The sequence below is a fragment of the Amphibalanus amphitrite genome, unplaced genomic scaffold (genome assembly GCF_019059575.1).
Source record: "Amphibalanus amphitrite isolate SeventyFive unplaced genomic scaffold, NRLGWU_Aamphi_draft 000980F_arrow, whole genome shotgun sequence".
NCBI classification, from domain to species: Eukaryota; Metazoa; Arthropoda; class Thecostraca; order Balanomorpha; family Balanidae; genus Amphibalanus; species Amphibalanus amphitrite.
The window spans coordinates 150,843-165,643 of NW_024882474.1; the positions used below are offsets into that span (position 1 = coordinate 150,843).

General features: G+C 47.8%; 1 protein-coding gene across 1 annotated transcript; it reads left to right on the forward strand.

Moving 5' to 3' along the window:
* The first annotated feature begins 2,307 nt into the window (after positions 1 to 2,307).
* On the forward strand, positions 2,308 to 13,984 carry LOC122368833. The gene is made up of 5 exons (XM_043343103.1): positions 2,308 to 2,711; positions 9,072 to 9,459; positions 11,892 to 11,999; positions 12,444 to 12,533; positions 13,715 to 13,984. The coding sequence occupies exons 1-5, from the start codon at positions 2,675 to 2,677 to the stop codon at positions 13,818 to 13,820; spliced, it is 729 nt and encodes a 242-aa protein (XP_043199038.1). The 5' UTR covers positions 2,308 to 2,674; the 3' UTR covers positions 13,821 to 13,984.
* The last annotated feature ends 817 nt before the right edge of the window (positions 13,985 to 14,801 follow it).

Here is a 14,801-nt window from a genome sequence, read left to right on the forward strand (position 1 = left end):
ATGTTTCCAAGAATACATAGATACTGTGGCGCCGGTCTGGAGCGCCTGAAGGCGCGGTGCTGACCGGTCCGGTCAGGTCGGCTGTGGCAAAAGGGCAAGTTGGGGGGGGGGGGGCAACTGCCCCACCAACTGTATAGGAAGCTTCGCCCCTGGGGAAGAGTGAGCATCACTGATATTCATACATGCTTGCATACATTCACATGATCGCTTAGATGCGCGGTAGCCTTTCCAGCTTTCCATTCATGGTTTCGCCCAAAATGGCTTAGGTACTGTCCATTATTTAATTGCATATCAATATTTGCGAGCGACATCTAAGCGAGACGAAATAATAATTCGCGAACCCACTAGAATGAATCGGTACCTACTCTGCGAATTCCAACAGCAACTGGGAAAACACCAATTGAGGTACGGGCGAGGGTCACAGACGATCTAGCCAATATGCATTGCATTCTTGTCATATGATAGCTGCATGAAACGCATAGGAACCTCGCAAACTCACCAGAATGAATCGTTACTCCGCGGATTCCCCGGGTGGTTCGCGGATCTCGTCAACTCTTCAGGGAGTTCGCGGTTATCGAGTCTTGTTCATCCGCGGATCCCCGCCCGTTTATCCGCGAATATACTACATAGACTTGATGTTCAACCGCGGAGCCACATAGGGACTCCGACTCCGTGGATTCCCTAGGGACTCCGCGGATTCACAGATTTCGCAAACTCACTTTACAGCGACATCTGAAGACTGTGCAGAAGTTCACTTATGACGTCATAGGTCAGTGACCTGACCTGACCCGAAAATGCGGTTGGTGTCAAAAGATCCGGCTTAAATCAAAGGTCAGGTATGCCATGTTTCAGCTCTCTATCGCCTGCGTGTTCGGAGCTATCGCGAAAAAAAACTTGGGGGGGGGGGCGGCACCCGCCCCCTCCCCCCACCCCTCGGCCGGCGAGGGTTAACGGAGGCACTTAGGTGTGTGTAGTCAATTAGTCATGCCTCCTGCTTTACTTGTATGGTTTGGTGCTATTGAGCTCAAAATAAGAAAGCATTGGACCTTCATGCAAGAGGGACATGCAATCAATATTTCAAGCAATTGATGTAAAAAGGACTAAAAGGAGCATTTCCAGAGCTGAAAGGCTTCCACAAAACCTCTCACTGTTGCCTCAGATCGAAAGGAAGGTATTAGAGAGAAGTAGCACGAATGTTCTGTACCTAATTGAACTTCTTGAAAAGAGTGTAAATGAAAATATAAATTTCTCATTTCACCGAAACGTTGCTAACATGACCGGAATAGATAAAGCGCCCGAGTTGATGCCAAACTGATCGGGCGTGAATCAAAGTTTGGCAATGTCAATCGTGTGTTCCCTTCCGCAGTTCACTCTATATAAGCAATCGATTAGGTCGTCAGTGATGTGGCAATCTCAGCCACCTCCCCCCTTGACGGGATGAAAACGATTTATGATTTATGACGTTGAGATGAGAATCATGCCTTCAAAAAATTGTAAAGGGATTCATAAAAAATATGTCGTTATCTATGTCGCCTTGCTTCAACTTTCCAGAGTTAATTGGAAAAAGTAGACTGTGTAACTGTGATACGCTCTATAGTTGGATGACAGAAAAGTTAGTGAGTCACATGACAATAATGAAGTGTGGCCGTAAGATAGCGCTGCCATAAATAACTTGGCTGACAGCACAAGGACAGAGTGCGTCACATTAGTATGACGCACAAGGTGTGCATGATAGTGATTTGATCACCGCGATGGTCTCGAGTAGCCATAACATTAGCGCTTCTCAGGATATCTTATCCGTTATGTAGCTTTTGGCAAAGCCCTTAATATTTGTTTGCTCAGCATCTTGCGCAACATTGAAGTAGGAGGGCGCAGGAAAGGTTGGTGGTAATATCACATTACTTTTGGATGCATCGAGGCACAGACTTCTCTGTATAATCGAGGGAAAAAATGTGTGATAGTTTCAGCTCCTCCCCTTATGCAGCGTAAAATACATATACCTCTTCACGCACACACAGAAATATTGAGCGCAAAAACGGTGTAATTGAAAGTACCAAAAGGAATATTTTTTTTTGTGTAAAATAACTCTGTTTTCTGGGCAAAAGAACACTTATATGTGTGTTTTGCTAGCTTCGGAGTGTTTCACTATTGTGTAGGAGAACCGCTTTCAGTGTAACTTTACCGCGAATCTCGCGTTACATTTACGCACAAATATGTGTTTTTGGTAAAAAGTACCAAAAGGAACACTCGCGTGGTAATCGTACACAAATTCATGGCGGTTAAATTTACTCAAATATGACGGTTGTTACAGTCTTGTGTATTTTTTAGAAGAATGTTTTTGGCATCATACAATGCTTCAATAGAGTCCTACCAACGAAATTAGGAAAGTGACCTGCGTGATTGGACGCTGACGCAGCGCAAATTTTACTTGGCTATTCTGGCGAATTGCGACGGCTGGGCTAGTTTGTCCCAGTGATTCCATGACCTCCAGTCAGCGGTACAGGGTGCGTGCACCCAAAAACCATCGGTTTCCATCGCCGTGACCCATGGAAAGGGAAACTCCATAGTGATGGCTATCACAGAGGCGGTGCTCTATAAAGAATAGCGCCGCGTGTGGCGAGGGTCAGTGTGGTGGGCGCGACAGTCCTGTGGTGACCTCTTCGTCGCTGTCGTCATGGTGATGAGCTTTGGACACGACCGGCCTGCAGTGCGTGAGTACTGACCGACTATCTGACCCCATTGACCTCAGACGGCCGAAAGCAGAACATGCTCGTGATAGAGCATTTCGTCATTTAACCCGCGCCGGGCCGGGGGGTGTTTGAACACCCCCCCCCCTGCGGTTTTTCCCAGATATCTCAAAAACGGCAGCGTGAAGCGCCGCCATTTTTGTCACAACTGTTCGTGCATCTTTTCCGCACATGTTGTGAAAACTTCAGACCCAGGTCACCTTAGATCAAGGCCGTATAAGAGAGGTAAAATCATCCCGCGATTTCCAATGGACCGGTCGCTAAGCATTAGCGTGACGTCACTGGTGGAGACCGCGCGGCGCCTGGCTCAAGCCGTACGTCTGGTACATTTGGCACTTTATCGTTGTTATTACTGAACGTAACGACAACTAATGACTCTTAATAACTTTTTTACCCACCCAAAGCTGATTTCCTTGCCGATACATTGCCGACCCGAGCCCCAGGGTTGACAATCTTGGGATATGGGTCGGATGGGCGACCTCGTGACGGGAGAAGGAACGATTGCAATTGTTGTGTCTCGCACCGCCGATTGAATTCTCTATCTGCACCCGGACGGGGGGGGGCTGGGGGCACGTGCCCCCATCGGATCAGGGGGCCTCTCGGGCCCGAGGGGCCCTGCGACGCCAATTGGCGGCTGAGGGTCCACGCTGGCATTTTCGACTCAGAAGGGCCCCACAAGGTTCGAAAGAACACCGTATGTGCTCCGAATAGCCACACTTCTCTCCATAAGAGCCACACACCGGCTTTTTGTTGTTCCTTGCCGGCCTCTCAGGGTCCATTGGCGACCTCTGAGAGCTACTTGCCGGCCTCTGAGGGCATTTACCGGCCTATCAGGGACCAGCAGTTCTAAGGGTTCCACACACGCCTGTGATGACCCCCTAGGCCCTAACCCAATGGTTGAAGGCCCCCACAACGGCGCCTGCGAGGGACCTCACCGGCGGCTGTGGAAGCCCCAAACCGGTGCCCAGCTGAGGGCCCCACACTGCCACCTCTGAGTTCAACCGGCACCCCTGAATGAGGTCCCGAAACCAGTGCTTCTTAAGGCCATATATCGGCGGCTTTGGGGGCTCAACGCCGGACTACCTCTGACGGCCTCAGACGGGACCTGCGCATCGGACGGCCACTCACCGGTGACTTTTGAGGGCCCCACACCGACGACTCTGAGGGCCCCACTGGCGTCTGAGTGTACCTTGCTGGTCTGTAAGGACTCCACAGGGCTCCCGAAGGCTCCGCAGACCTCTTGAGAGCCCCTTGTCGGTCTTTGAGAGCTCCTGTCGGCCTGTAAAGGGTTCGAGCCAGCAGCTCTAAGGGTCCCACACCCGACTGTGACAACCCCACACTGCAGTGTCTCTGAGGGCCCACAACGGCAACTGTGATGACCCTCACCGGCGCCTCTGAGGGCCCACAGCGGCACCTCTGGGGGCCCCGCACCAATGCCTCAGAGCCTCACACCGGTACCTGTGAGGGCCCACACCAGTGCCTCCAAAGGCTTCATAACCCGCGCCCGGCTGGGGGTCCTGGATTTCCACGCCCTGCTGGGGGGGGGGGGGTGTTTGAACACCCCCCTTGTAACTCGGCTCCTGGGCCACGTAGCGATACGCGGAAGGCGGCGTTCGAAAGAGCGTAAAAAATAATGACGAAATAACTTCGGTCAATTTTTTGGTCAGGTCAAAGGTCAGGTCACCAGAGGTCATTGAAGGCAAAATTTCGCCGATTTCCAGGTCGAATGTCGAAAATTTCCAAGAAGCCAACGCATAACTCGGGAACCAATAGAGCTACAGCGCCGCGGAAAAGCGCATTCGATAGCCTTATTAACGCCCTTTCTGAGTAATTCTCTCAGATTTGACCTAACGTCAACGGTTTTGCCTGCAGGGGGCAAAAACTGCAAAAATAACCGATTTTTTCGAAAACAGTTTTTCTGCAATAACTTTTGACCCAAGCCTTGTACGAGCTTACTTTTACCGGCATCGTGTTCCTCTCGTCAATACGCATCGAATGAACTATAACTTGACCTTGAAAGGTCAACTTGAAAATTTGACCTCAGGTCAAGGTCATGACCTGACCGGAAAGGGTCATGTTGCATATCAGTCGATCCGTATCGTCGAGCTGAACACATCTAAGGAGTTTTCATCGCTCTAGCATGCCTCTATCAAAAGTTATTTGCGAAAAACTGTTAGATACCATTCGTGACCTAAGATGACCTCAGGGCATAAACAAGGGTCACGGACACCATTTTCAAGTTCAGTGTGTCTAAACCACTTGTAATTCGGTGTTTGGGAGTGTTTATAATGTCTTTCATCCAAAAGAGGCGCATTTCAATTTTCTCCCATTGACTTATAATGGGGAGGTCGCAAAATTGACCTGACCTTAGGTCATCGATATCAAAATTCTGAGATATACATTTTGTACATGCTATTGCTCTTAGCAATCGCTGAAAGTTTCAAAGCGATCGGTCACTCGGTGTAGCTATGACAGACATTGAAAGTTTTTATGAGGTGAGGTCACTTCAAGTGACCTGGTGACCTGACCTTTAATGACCTTGGTCTGAAATTTTCACAACATGTGTAGAATTGATGTATGATAAGGTGTACCAAAAACGGCGGCGCTCCGCCCGCCGTTTTTGAGATATTCGCGAAAAACCACAAGGGGGGGGTGTTCAAACACCCCCCCCCCCCCCAGCAGGGCGCGGGATAACCGGCGGCCCTGAGGGCCCTATACACGGGTGATTTTGAGGGGCCCACCGAAGGCACCACACAATCCCTTAGTCTCGCTGAGCTTCTATCCCAATCCCATACCGGCTTCTATCCCAATGCCGGCTCAACTAATTAGCAGCCCCCTCCCTCCATGGGTCAGCAGCGCCGCGCCGGTGCCGGGGGCCAGCGCCATGGGGGCGGCAGTCGGCCACGCGCACTCAATGGTTAGCGCTTAGCACCGGGGCTAGCGCACGCCCGGTGTGTTATCGGCCGTGAGCCGCTCCAAAACGGCTGCAGTAACTAGTCGATATAGGTAGTAAGCAGATGCAGAGATGCAGGTGGATTGATGATCGGCAAGCTTGTGTGTTTTACGAGGGTGAAGGGTCGAAGTCGGCTGCTAAGTGGTGAGCGGATTTTATCAGATTCTGGTTCACCATGACCTTTGTCCGGGTCCTCGTACCCTGACGCACTCTTGGAGAGCCGAATCACAGCAAAAATCCATCCACCACTGTATCTATACGGCCTACGCTTTTCTGAAAACGTCCGCGTTTGGCCTTCTACGGGCCCGGCCGGCCGGCCCCGATTGGCGGTCCTCCAGTGACGTCACCGGTAGTGTTAAGCTGATTGGCGAATAATACACGGGCGGTCCCGGGATGACAGCCCCTGCCTTAGATCAGGTCAACAGATCGCGCCAAGTGACCTCACCTCAGAAAAAATAAGAATGTTCGTCATAGCTACACCGATTGATCGATTGCCTTGAAACTTTCAGCGATTGATAAGAGCAACATTATCTATAAAATGTTTATCTCGGAATTTTGATACCGGTGACCTAAGGTCAGGTCAATTTTGCGACCTCTCCATTTTACCTAAGTCAATGGGAGAAAATTGAAAAGCGTCTGTTTTGCACGAACGCTATTCTAGACACTCTCAAACATCGAGATGTAGGTAAAATTGACACACTGAACCGGAAAATGGCAACTGTGACCCCTCGTTATGTCCCCGAGGTCATCTCAGGTCACGAACAGAATTTAACAGTTTTTCGCTAATAACTTCTGATAGAGACGTGCTAGAGCGCTGAAAACGCCTCAGATGTGTTCGGCTCGACGTTGCAGATCGACTGATATGCAACATGACCTTTTCCGGTCAGGTCATGACCTTGACCTAAGGTCAAATTTTCAAGTTGACCTTTCAAAGTCAAATTATAGTTCATTTGACGCGTCTCGACGAGAGGAACACGATGCTGGCAAAAGTAATGTCATGGCTCTTTTGAGTCAAAAGTTATTGCCGAAAAAATGTTTTTTTTTTGTAAAAACGGCTATTTTTGGAGTTTTTGCCCTCTGGAGGCTTAACCGTTGACCTGAGGTCAAATTTGAGAACATTATCCAGAAAGGTCTGTAAAAGGGCTATCGAATGCGTTTTTCCGCGGCGCTGTAGCTCTATCGGTTCCCGAGATAGCCGTTGGCAGTTTCCAAAATGTTGGAATAGTCAACATTTTAACTTTGGTGACCTCTGGTGACCTGACCTTTGACCTGACCCAAAAAATGACCGAAGTGTTTTCGTCCTTATTTTGGACGTTCTTTCGATTGCCGCTTACCACGTGTCACTACGTGGCCCAGGAGCCGAGTTAGAAGGGGGGGGGGTGTTCAGACACACCCCCCCCCGGCCCGGCGCGGAATCTCAGAGCACCGGCCCGGCGCGGGTTAATTCCTATTTCCTATCCACTTTTAGAGCCCTCAGCTCATGTGCAATATCTGTTCGAAAGTAATACACCTTTTTGCATTTGAATTCAACAATTCGCCATAACCGTTTGAGGAGCTATTTCGATAATCGGCATTGAGCACAACTATTCCGGCGTGGTGTGTTTCATTTCAGCCATTCAGCAAAACAGATTGAACACTGAAATGAGCGATCCGCAAAACAGTTTAACACTTCGCCAGCATTCGGCTTTGAGCGAGCTAGCTCGGCATATGACGACGAAAAGTTTCGACCATTGACGATTTGTTTTGCACAATGTTGAACCATTTTTTCAATGTCGAATTATAGAGGAAGATCGCCGAATAGTTTTGCACAATGGTGATTCTTTGTGACCAACCGACCATTTGTAGCGCCACCTATACCTATGGCGAATGTGTACAAATGTTTTGCCCAATGGTCAAAAGCTAACGCAAAAAGGTGTAGTTCGTGGCTTGGCTACATTCACATGTTAATAACTTTTTCTAGTGCAGCTAGTAGTTCATTTCAGCCTTTTCTTTCTTTTAACTAATTGTATGTCAGTTGGATTCACTTAAGCGCACATACGCTTTTGTAAACGTCTCTGTCAGTGCCACCCGAGCGTTTTGCCGCAGGTTCCATTCAATTGAAGCTTTTATCTTTTATTACTCTCCCTAGCTAATTGCGAATCATACCGAATAAAATGAACAAACAGTGGAAAGCAGATGAAAAGCACACGCTGCGCCACATTTGCCTTATGTTTTATTTTTTTTTTCTATTGGTCTTCGCTTGATTGAATCAAAATAAGTTATTCGCAAAAATGGAGATGTTCTTTCTCGTTTTCTTTCTTTCTTTCTTTCTTTCTTTCTTTCTTTCTTTCTTTCTTTCTTTCTTTCTTTCTTTCTTTCTTTCTTTCTTTCTTTCTTTCTTTCTTTCTTTCTTTCTTTCTTTCTTTCTTTCTTTCTTTCTTTCTTTCTTTCTTTCTTTCTTTCTTTCGTTCTCTCTCTCTCTCTCTCTCTCTCTCTCTCTCTCTCTCTCTCTCTCTGTTACTATCTTCCTTTTTTTCTCTCTAATTCTCTTTCTCTCTCCCTCTCTTTCAGAAGCATTGCCTCTCTCTCTCTCTTTAAGCTTTTATGAGCAATGAAACAATACGCGTGCATCATCAGTGACATGTAATCTTCAACGGTACTACCCTGGTGCAATGACCGGGAATCCTCTGCTTGAACTAGTAAAGCCCGCTCGTCGATCTAAGAACTGTCTGATTAGTCGCGTTCAGAGCTACGCAGGCCCATGGGGTCATCAGCGTCAGCACAAGACGCATTTCTTTTGTCCGTGCCCACAGTGTAATCCCACTGTTTACCCAAGGGGCTGTTGTTTGATACGTCCTTGATGGCTGTGGTGTAAACCTATCATGTTGAATTATGACTTTTAATTGTTATGCAACGCGTTGTCTAAGACCCATGGTTATTGTCAATCTCCGCTGTAAGCGGGCAGAAGCTTTATTGGCAATCAAGTTGACCATTTCGAAACATGATATAACACCTCTGCCTGAGCAGTGAATAATCTGATTTGATTGGCTGACAAAACCAGTAATTATGACTGAATACAGACAAACAAGGCATCAGTATAATTACGCCTTTCAGAAGCATTGCCAGCCGACACGCGTCGAAGACGCATGTGTCTTTGCATCGGAATGCATGTCTCTCGCTTCGAGGGGAGGATATCGAAATACTCTTCGATAGAATAAAAGAAAAATGATGAAAGGAATTCAGAAGTGTGCTAAATTTTGGCGTCACGTTCACCATATCCAGGGGAAAACTGAAAATGGAGCACGTTTTGCTATAGAACTTCCAAGGTATTGTAGGTTGCAGGCTTTGCCAAAGCTGCCGCACCCGCGCTGACGCCGAGCTCGGTGTTTCAGACGTCCAGCTGTGGCTGCTGGCGATAGCCGGCTGTCTGGCCGGTGGTTCTGCCGATCTGTCTCCGCTGCTGTCTGCTCCCACCGCCCACTACTTCAACAGCAGCGGGCCCTCCCTCCCCTCCAACACCAGCGGGCGCAGCTGGCGGGAGCCGCGCGCCGGCCGGGTGCGCCGCTTCATCTACTTCCCCGAGGGCTCAACCATCACCGTCTCCGTGGACTTTGTGATCCCGCTGGGTGACTCGGGCGCCTCGCTCACCTTCTCGCCGTCGATCACGTTCACGCCGACCACGATCGCACGTGCCACGTACGGCGAGCACGGCCCCGGGGCGCGCAGCTTCGCCGCCGACCAGGGCCGCCTGTTCGACACCATCCAGGACGGCTTCAAACAGTGAGTACTGAGTGCTGAGAGGGATAAGTGCTAAGCACTGATAACTGAGTTCTGAGTAGCGAGTAATGAGTAACGGGTAGTGAATATTGAGTAGTGAGAAGTGAGAAAAGAGAAGTGAGAAGTGAGTGCTGAGTACCGAGTGCTGAGTGGTGAGTATTGAGGAAGGGGTATTGCGTACTGAGCGCAATTACTCCAGCCTGCCATAGACCTGCATCCTTGCCTTCGTTTTTTTTTTAAATAAATTTAGTCCGAACCTTTTTGATTGGAAGGATTCACAAGAACAGATCCACCGCTAAGCGAAGCTTGTTGCGGTGACCCTGCCCTCTACCCTCCGATCGCGCAATTCCAGTTCTATGGCAGAATTTAGAGTCCAAAGTTTAACGTGACGCACATAGCCGCGCACATAGCCGCGCACAGCCGGTCCCCTCACTGACTTCGCCTGGCTACGGCCTGCCACCAACCGCAACCATACCTGTCAGGAGACCCATAAATGTCAAGCGTCCGTCGCGCTTCGAACCCGTACTGTTATAACCGGGAACGCGTGCTCTCACTACGCGGAGTCCTACGCTCTACCAACTGAGCTACGGGACCGGCCACGGAACCGCGTTTCTGAATTTTTTTTTTTTATCAAAAATCGTTCTCTCTGATAACATATTTAGAATGATATTTTTGCAGCTGGCCTCTTCTCAAACCCGTCATTGGAATATTGCATTAAAACAAAAACAAAAAGTACTTTATTCTATGCTTAGATTGACCACATGCGCAATGATAGCGATACCTTACAATTTCCGAAAAAAAGCACATCGGGCTCTTGAGATTCATTGCAAATATAGTAGCACTCGTGTGATCGTGTCACTGTTTCAACATCGATATTTTTTTTTATAAATTTAGCTCGAATGTTTGAATGAACGGATTGACAGAGCCAGAGCCAACGCTAAGCAGAGTTTGTTGCGTAGATCCCGACCCCTACCGTCCAATCGCGCAATTCCGGGTAACGGGAGAATTTAGATGCCAAAGTTTAACGTGCCCTTCAAAGCCGGACACGGCCTGTCCCACTCAACTGACTTCAACTGGCTGCGGCTGCTCTCACCAACCGCAGACCATCCCCGTCAGGAGTCTCAAATATCGAGCGCCGGAGCGTCTCGAACCCGGGCTCTCACTACCGGGAGTCCGATGCTCTACCAACTGAGCTACGGGACAGATAAGAAGGTGGCATTCGTAAAATTTCAGCATCGAGGTGTGTGGTTTCAGTTTCGAGTTTTTTTTTCTCGAAAATTTCAGTTTCTAGTATTCTGGTGGTACGATATGCGCTATTAAGCCACCAGGATGAAGCGTCAGCACTGAGACCACCTCTCGCCATGACCAGCAAGTCTCTATCGGCATCGCCGTTTGATATCAGCAGTCACACTTCCGCCCCGGGCGGTCAAGTGGGCCGTCAAGCTGGGGGTACAAGACAAACGTGCGAGCGTTATCGGAGCTGGCCGTCGGCCGAGGGGGGGGGGGGTCCCTCTGACTCGGGCCGGGACTCCGACACTCAGCGCTCGGGGGTGGCGCTCCTTCCACTTGAAGGCTCCGCGAGTTTCGTGCGGAAGTTTCGTGCGGAAAGTCCACTCAGCACCCCTTTCGCCTTTCACGCGCAGTGATTGTTGAATGTTCGCACTCATTATTTATAAACTAAAATATCAAAGGGCATTCCCAAAAAAGCGCAAAGTCGGTCACATCTGAGATGTGCCTAAACTTTCATGTCGTTTGACCGGAAAATTACACTGAGGACAGGATTTATGCCTTGATTCGTCCTTGTTACAGCAGTCGGATTTAGTGTGCTTATCGAGACCCCATTATGTTTAGATAATAGTGCCAGTACCAGCCTAAGTCCGACTATCCTGCAGAGTATATCAATCTGGGTTGCAACACATTGAAGAGAAGGATTAGGCACTATCAGAAGCGATGACAATCAGCGTCACCAACGCTGTGAGGGCTTGCTGTAATCCGCCATGTCTTCTGAGCAGAGAAGGCCACTGAAGGCCACTCACACTGAATGAAAGTGTCCTGTGCCCGTCTCCTAGTGCGGCAGTGCGTTTTGGGCTTTCTGATAAGCTTACGGACGTCACGAGCGATGGTAGATTTGAGATGATACCTACGTATTTCGGCTTGTCAGATACTAACAAATCTGTCACCAGATCTCGAGTGATAAACTGTAATTTTGCGGCAATGGGCAATGAAATGCTGACGTTTTAAACCTTTAGAAATGTTTGGAACAGATATTCTATGGCCAGAGCGGTAGCAAAACTATGCAATAGAGTTCTTTGCGCCTACATTTAAAGACATATTTTGTCATGAAAATGTCAACGAAAAGCCATCTGTCAAAATTGATGCTCCAAGTTTATCCAGCCGCTGCACTCGTTGACCACTCGCTCTTTATCGCCTGGCAGGGTGGGTCTGGACGGCAGCGCGTGCCTGCAGCGCCTGGTCTGTGAGGTATCCGGAGCACCGCGCCACCAGGACGGCCTGCTGGGAGAGGTGGTCAACACCGTCCTCCTGTGAGTAGCCACAGGTGTTCCTGTGAGTAGATACCGCCCGGTGAGTAGCACCGTCCTCCTACGAGTAGACTGATCCTGAGAGTAGACACACAGGTGTTCCTGTGAGTATAAGACACATGTGTTCCTGTGAGTAGATACCGCCCAGTGAGTAGCACCGTCCTCCTACGAGTAGACAGTGCCGTGTGAGCAGGCATGAGTGTACCTGTGAGTATAGACACTGCCCGCCTGTAGACACCAGCGTTCCTGTGAGTGGACAGTGCTCAGAAAGAACACATGTATGTACCTCTGTATCTGTGCACAGTGCACACCGTTCTCAAATAAACCTGAGCGAAGCGCTGCGACCGTGAATTGTAGACTGTTTTTGGATGGAAAGTATCAAGCGCCGTGTTTGATGATTTTACGAAAGATGACGCCATAATGCTTAAATCCCTCTGATCTTTACAGACAAGACTATGCCGATGTCAATGAGAATATGGTGGGCACGGACCTCACTGTTTTCAAAAACTCATCAAGTTCATACGACAAACCAAAAAAGTAAGTGCATTTATTTTTATGTGATATATCTGTCCCCTATCGTATTTTTTTCCATTTCTTACGGTTTCATATCGATTTCTGTTTTGTGTTCTGACTTTATTTAATAGTAACCTGTTTTATTAAGGTTGTGAATTTTGTAACTAAAAGGCTAGTTAATCCGTTGGTGACAGTTTATGTTAACAGCAAGGTAATATAAAAGGCAATTAATTTCTAAGCAATACGTGATTATGTCATTTTTACCGTTTGCTTATACATCGAATTCGGAAAGTGATTTGCTTATTTTTTGCCTAGTGAGCCTATTTCTGTTAATTCGACTGCGGGATTTAATAATGTCACACCAAATGTCTGTCCATCGCATCTTTAGCGGTATCATACGATAAAGAAGTGGTCGATGTCAGACAACAGCCTACAACAGTAGTTTCTGTGGTGTTCGGTTGAACATCTTCCATTCATCATACGAGGGTTCTCGCATTTTTGGTGACAGTTTGCCAGAAATTCTCCGTGGTTTGGTCTCAGGAGAACTCATGGCACGCCGTCATATCGCTGCCGAGCACCATGCCCTGGACGGGGCGGACTGTGCTGAAGCCACGTAATTCACTCACAAATCAGAGCAAATAGAAAAAGTCCACTCACCTTTACAGCTCTATTTGTATCAATGTGTGCTCTTTCAATGAAGTTATATTGCCCCTAATCTTACCTGATTATCTGTCTCAATTCCGTGAGAAGTGCACCATAAATCTAAAATCTCAAACCCTAAGCTCAGCTGCCATGATAGCGAAAGCATGGTACGACCTTGTCAGATATTCGGTGATTGACATGACAGCTGAGCACTGAGCAGACTCCAAATTGGGATGTGGGCGAAGAAAAAGGCCACTTCACAATTACAAGTTTGCACATTTTACCACATTTTATACAACATGCAGCTTTCATCATTCTCTGCGGGCTTGACACGAGCTGACACTTTCGAAATGCAACACAAATACCATTGAAAAAGAAAAAAACATGGAAGCATGCAACAGCAAACAAGACATTCTATAAAAATAGTGAAGATCATTTTAACTTTTCCTGCAAATCTGTCGGAATCCTTATTTTGATGCACTAAAAGTGAAAATTTATTGCTATTATTTGTCTTTCAAAATGGAGCGTGTTCTAGTCTAATTTCGAACTGACTTCATTTTCAGTTTCCGTTCGGATGACGTGAAGGCAGCTCGGTTGCACGGCAGCTCACATGGCAACTGTTCAGAGAGGTTCAGCACGTGTCCAGTCTCCATGTTCAACATCTTCTGAGACTGGAATGAAAGACGCAGAGCTTCAAAGGTCGTTTTAGATGAATTTACTTATAGGTTCAAACAAAACGGGTCGTTGTTATGTTGTTATAGCTTGCTCAGACGTGTGAGGCTTGTGTTGTTTTGTTACTTGTTGAAACGCTGCTAATAAAGTTAAAAAAATTATCTGCTTTTTATACCTGTTTCAAAATGCAACCTACTCGAAGATTTAAGGTCAAATGCTTAACCCGCGCCCCGCTGGGGGGCAGAATCTGCCCCTTCACGTTTTTCGCCAATAACTTCTAATCGCGTTAAGCCAGAGACGTCATACTTTCAGTTCATTATCATACATCAATTTAACACGTTTCCTGAAATTTTGCGAAATCCGTCGGATTTTTTTTTTTAAAGAAAATGACGTTTAACCCGCGCCCCGTAGGGCTACCGGCGGACCCTACCACCCGTAGGGGGGGGGGGGGGCCGTTTCGGCCCCCCCCCCTAAGATCTCGGAAAGTTACCGGCCGATTTTCAAAATTCAAACGGCGTTTGATAGCCCTACCCGGGAACTACCTTGTGACCAAATTTCATTGACCTAGGTCAAACCGATGACGTCACAGGTCAGATCAAAGGTCAGATTTTCACCGTTCACAGGCAATTCAAGAAATGTGCTGTGAAATCGAGTAAATTGGTAATTTATTGAAAACCATCGATGGTATATTGTTCGTCAAACACATACTTTGCTATCTGAGGTCACTGATACTAGGTCAGGTCACAGCGAGGTCAGGTCACCGGGGGTCACAATATGAATGTGTCGTGTGATACATGTTTTATGGTCCATTTTACATAACAAATGCGATTATGTGGGTTAGGCAGCCTTTGGGGCCAGTCTAGGTCACGTTTTGGTGAAGGTCAGGTCAAGGTCAGGTCAAATTAGGTCAAATTTCAAAGTTGATATTTTTGCATAAAATGGGTATCCATTCGATGCAGCTCGTCACGGGGAGTCTAA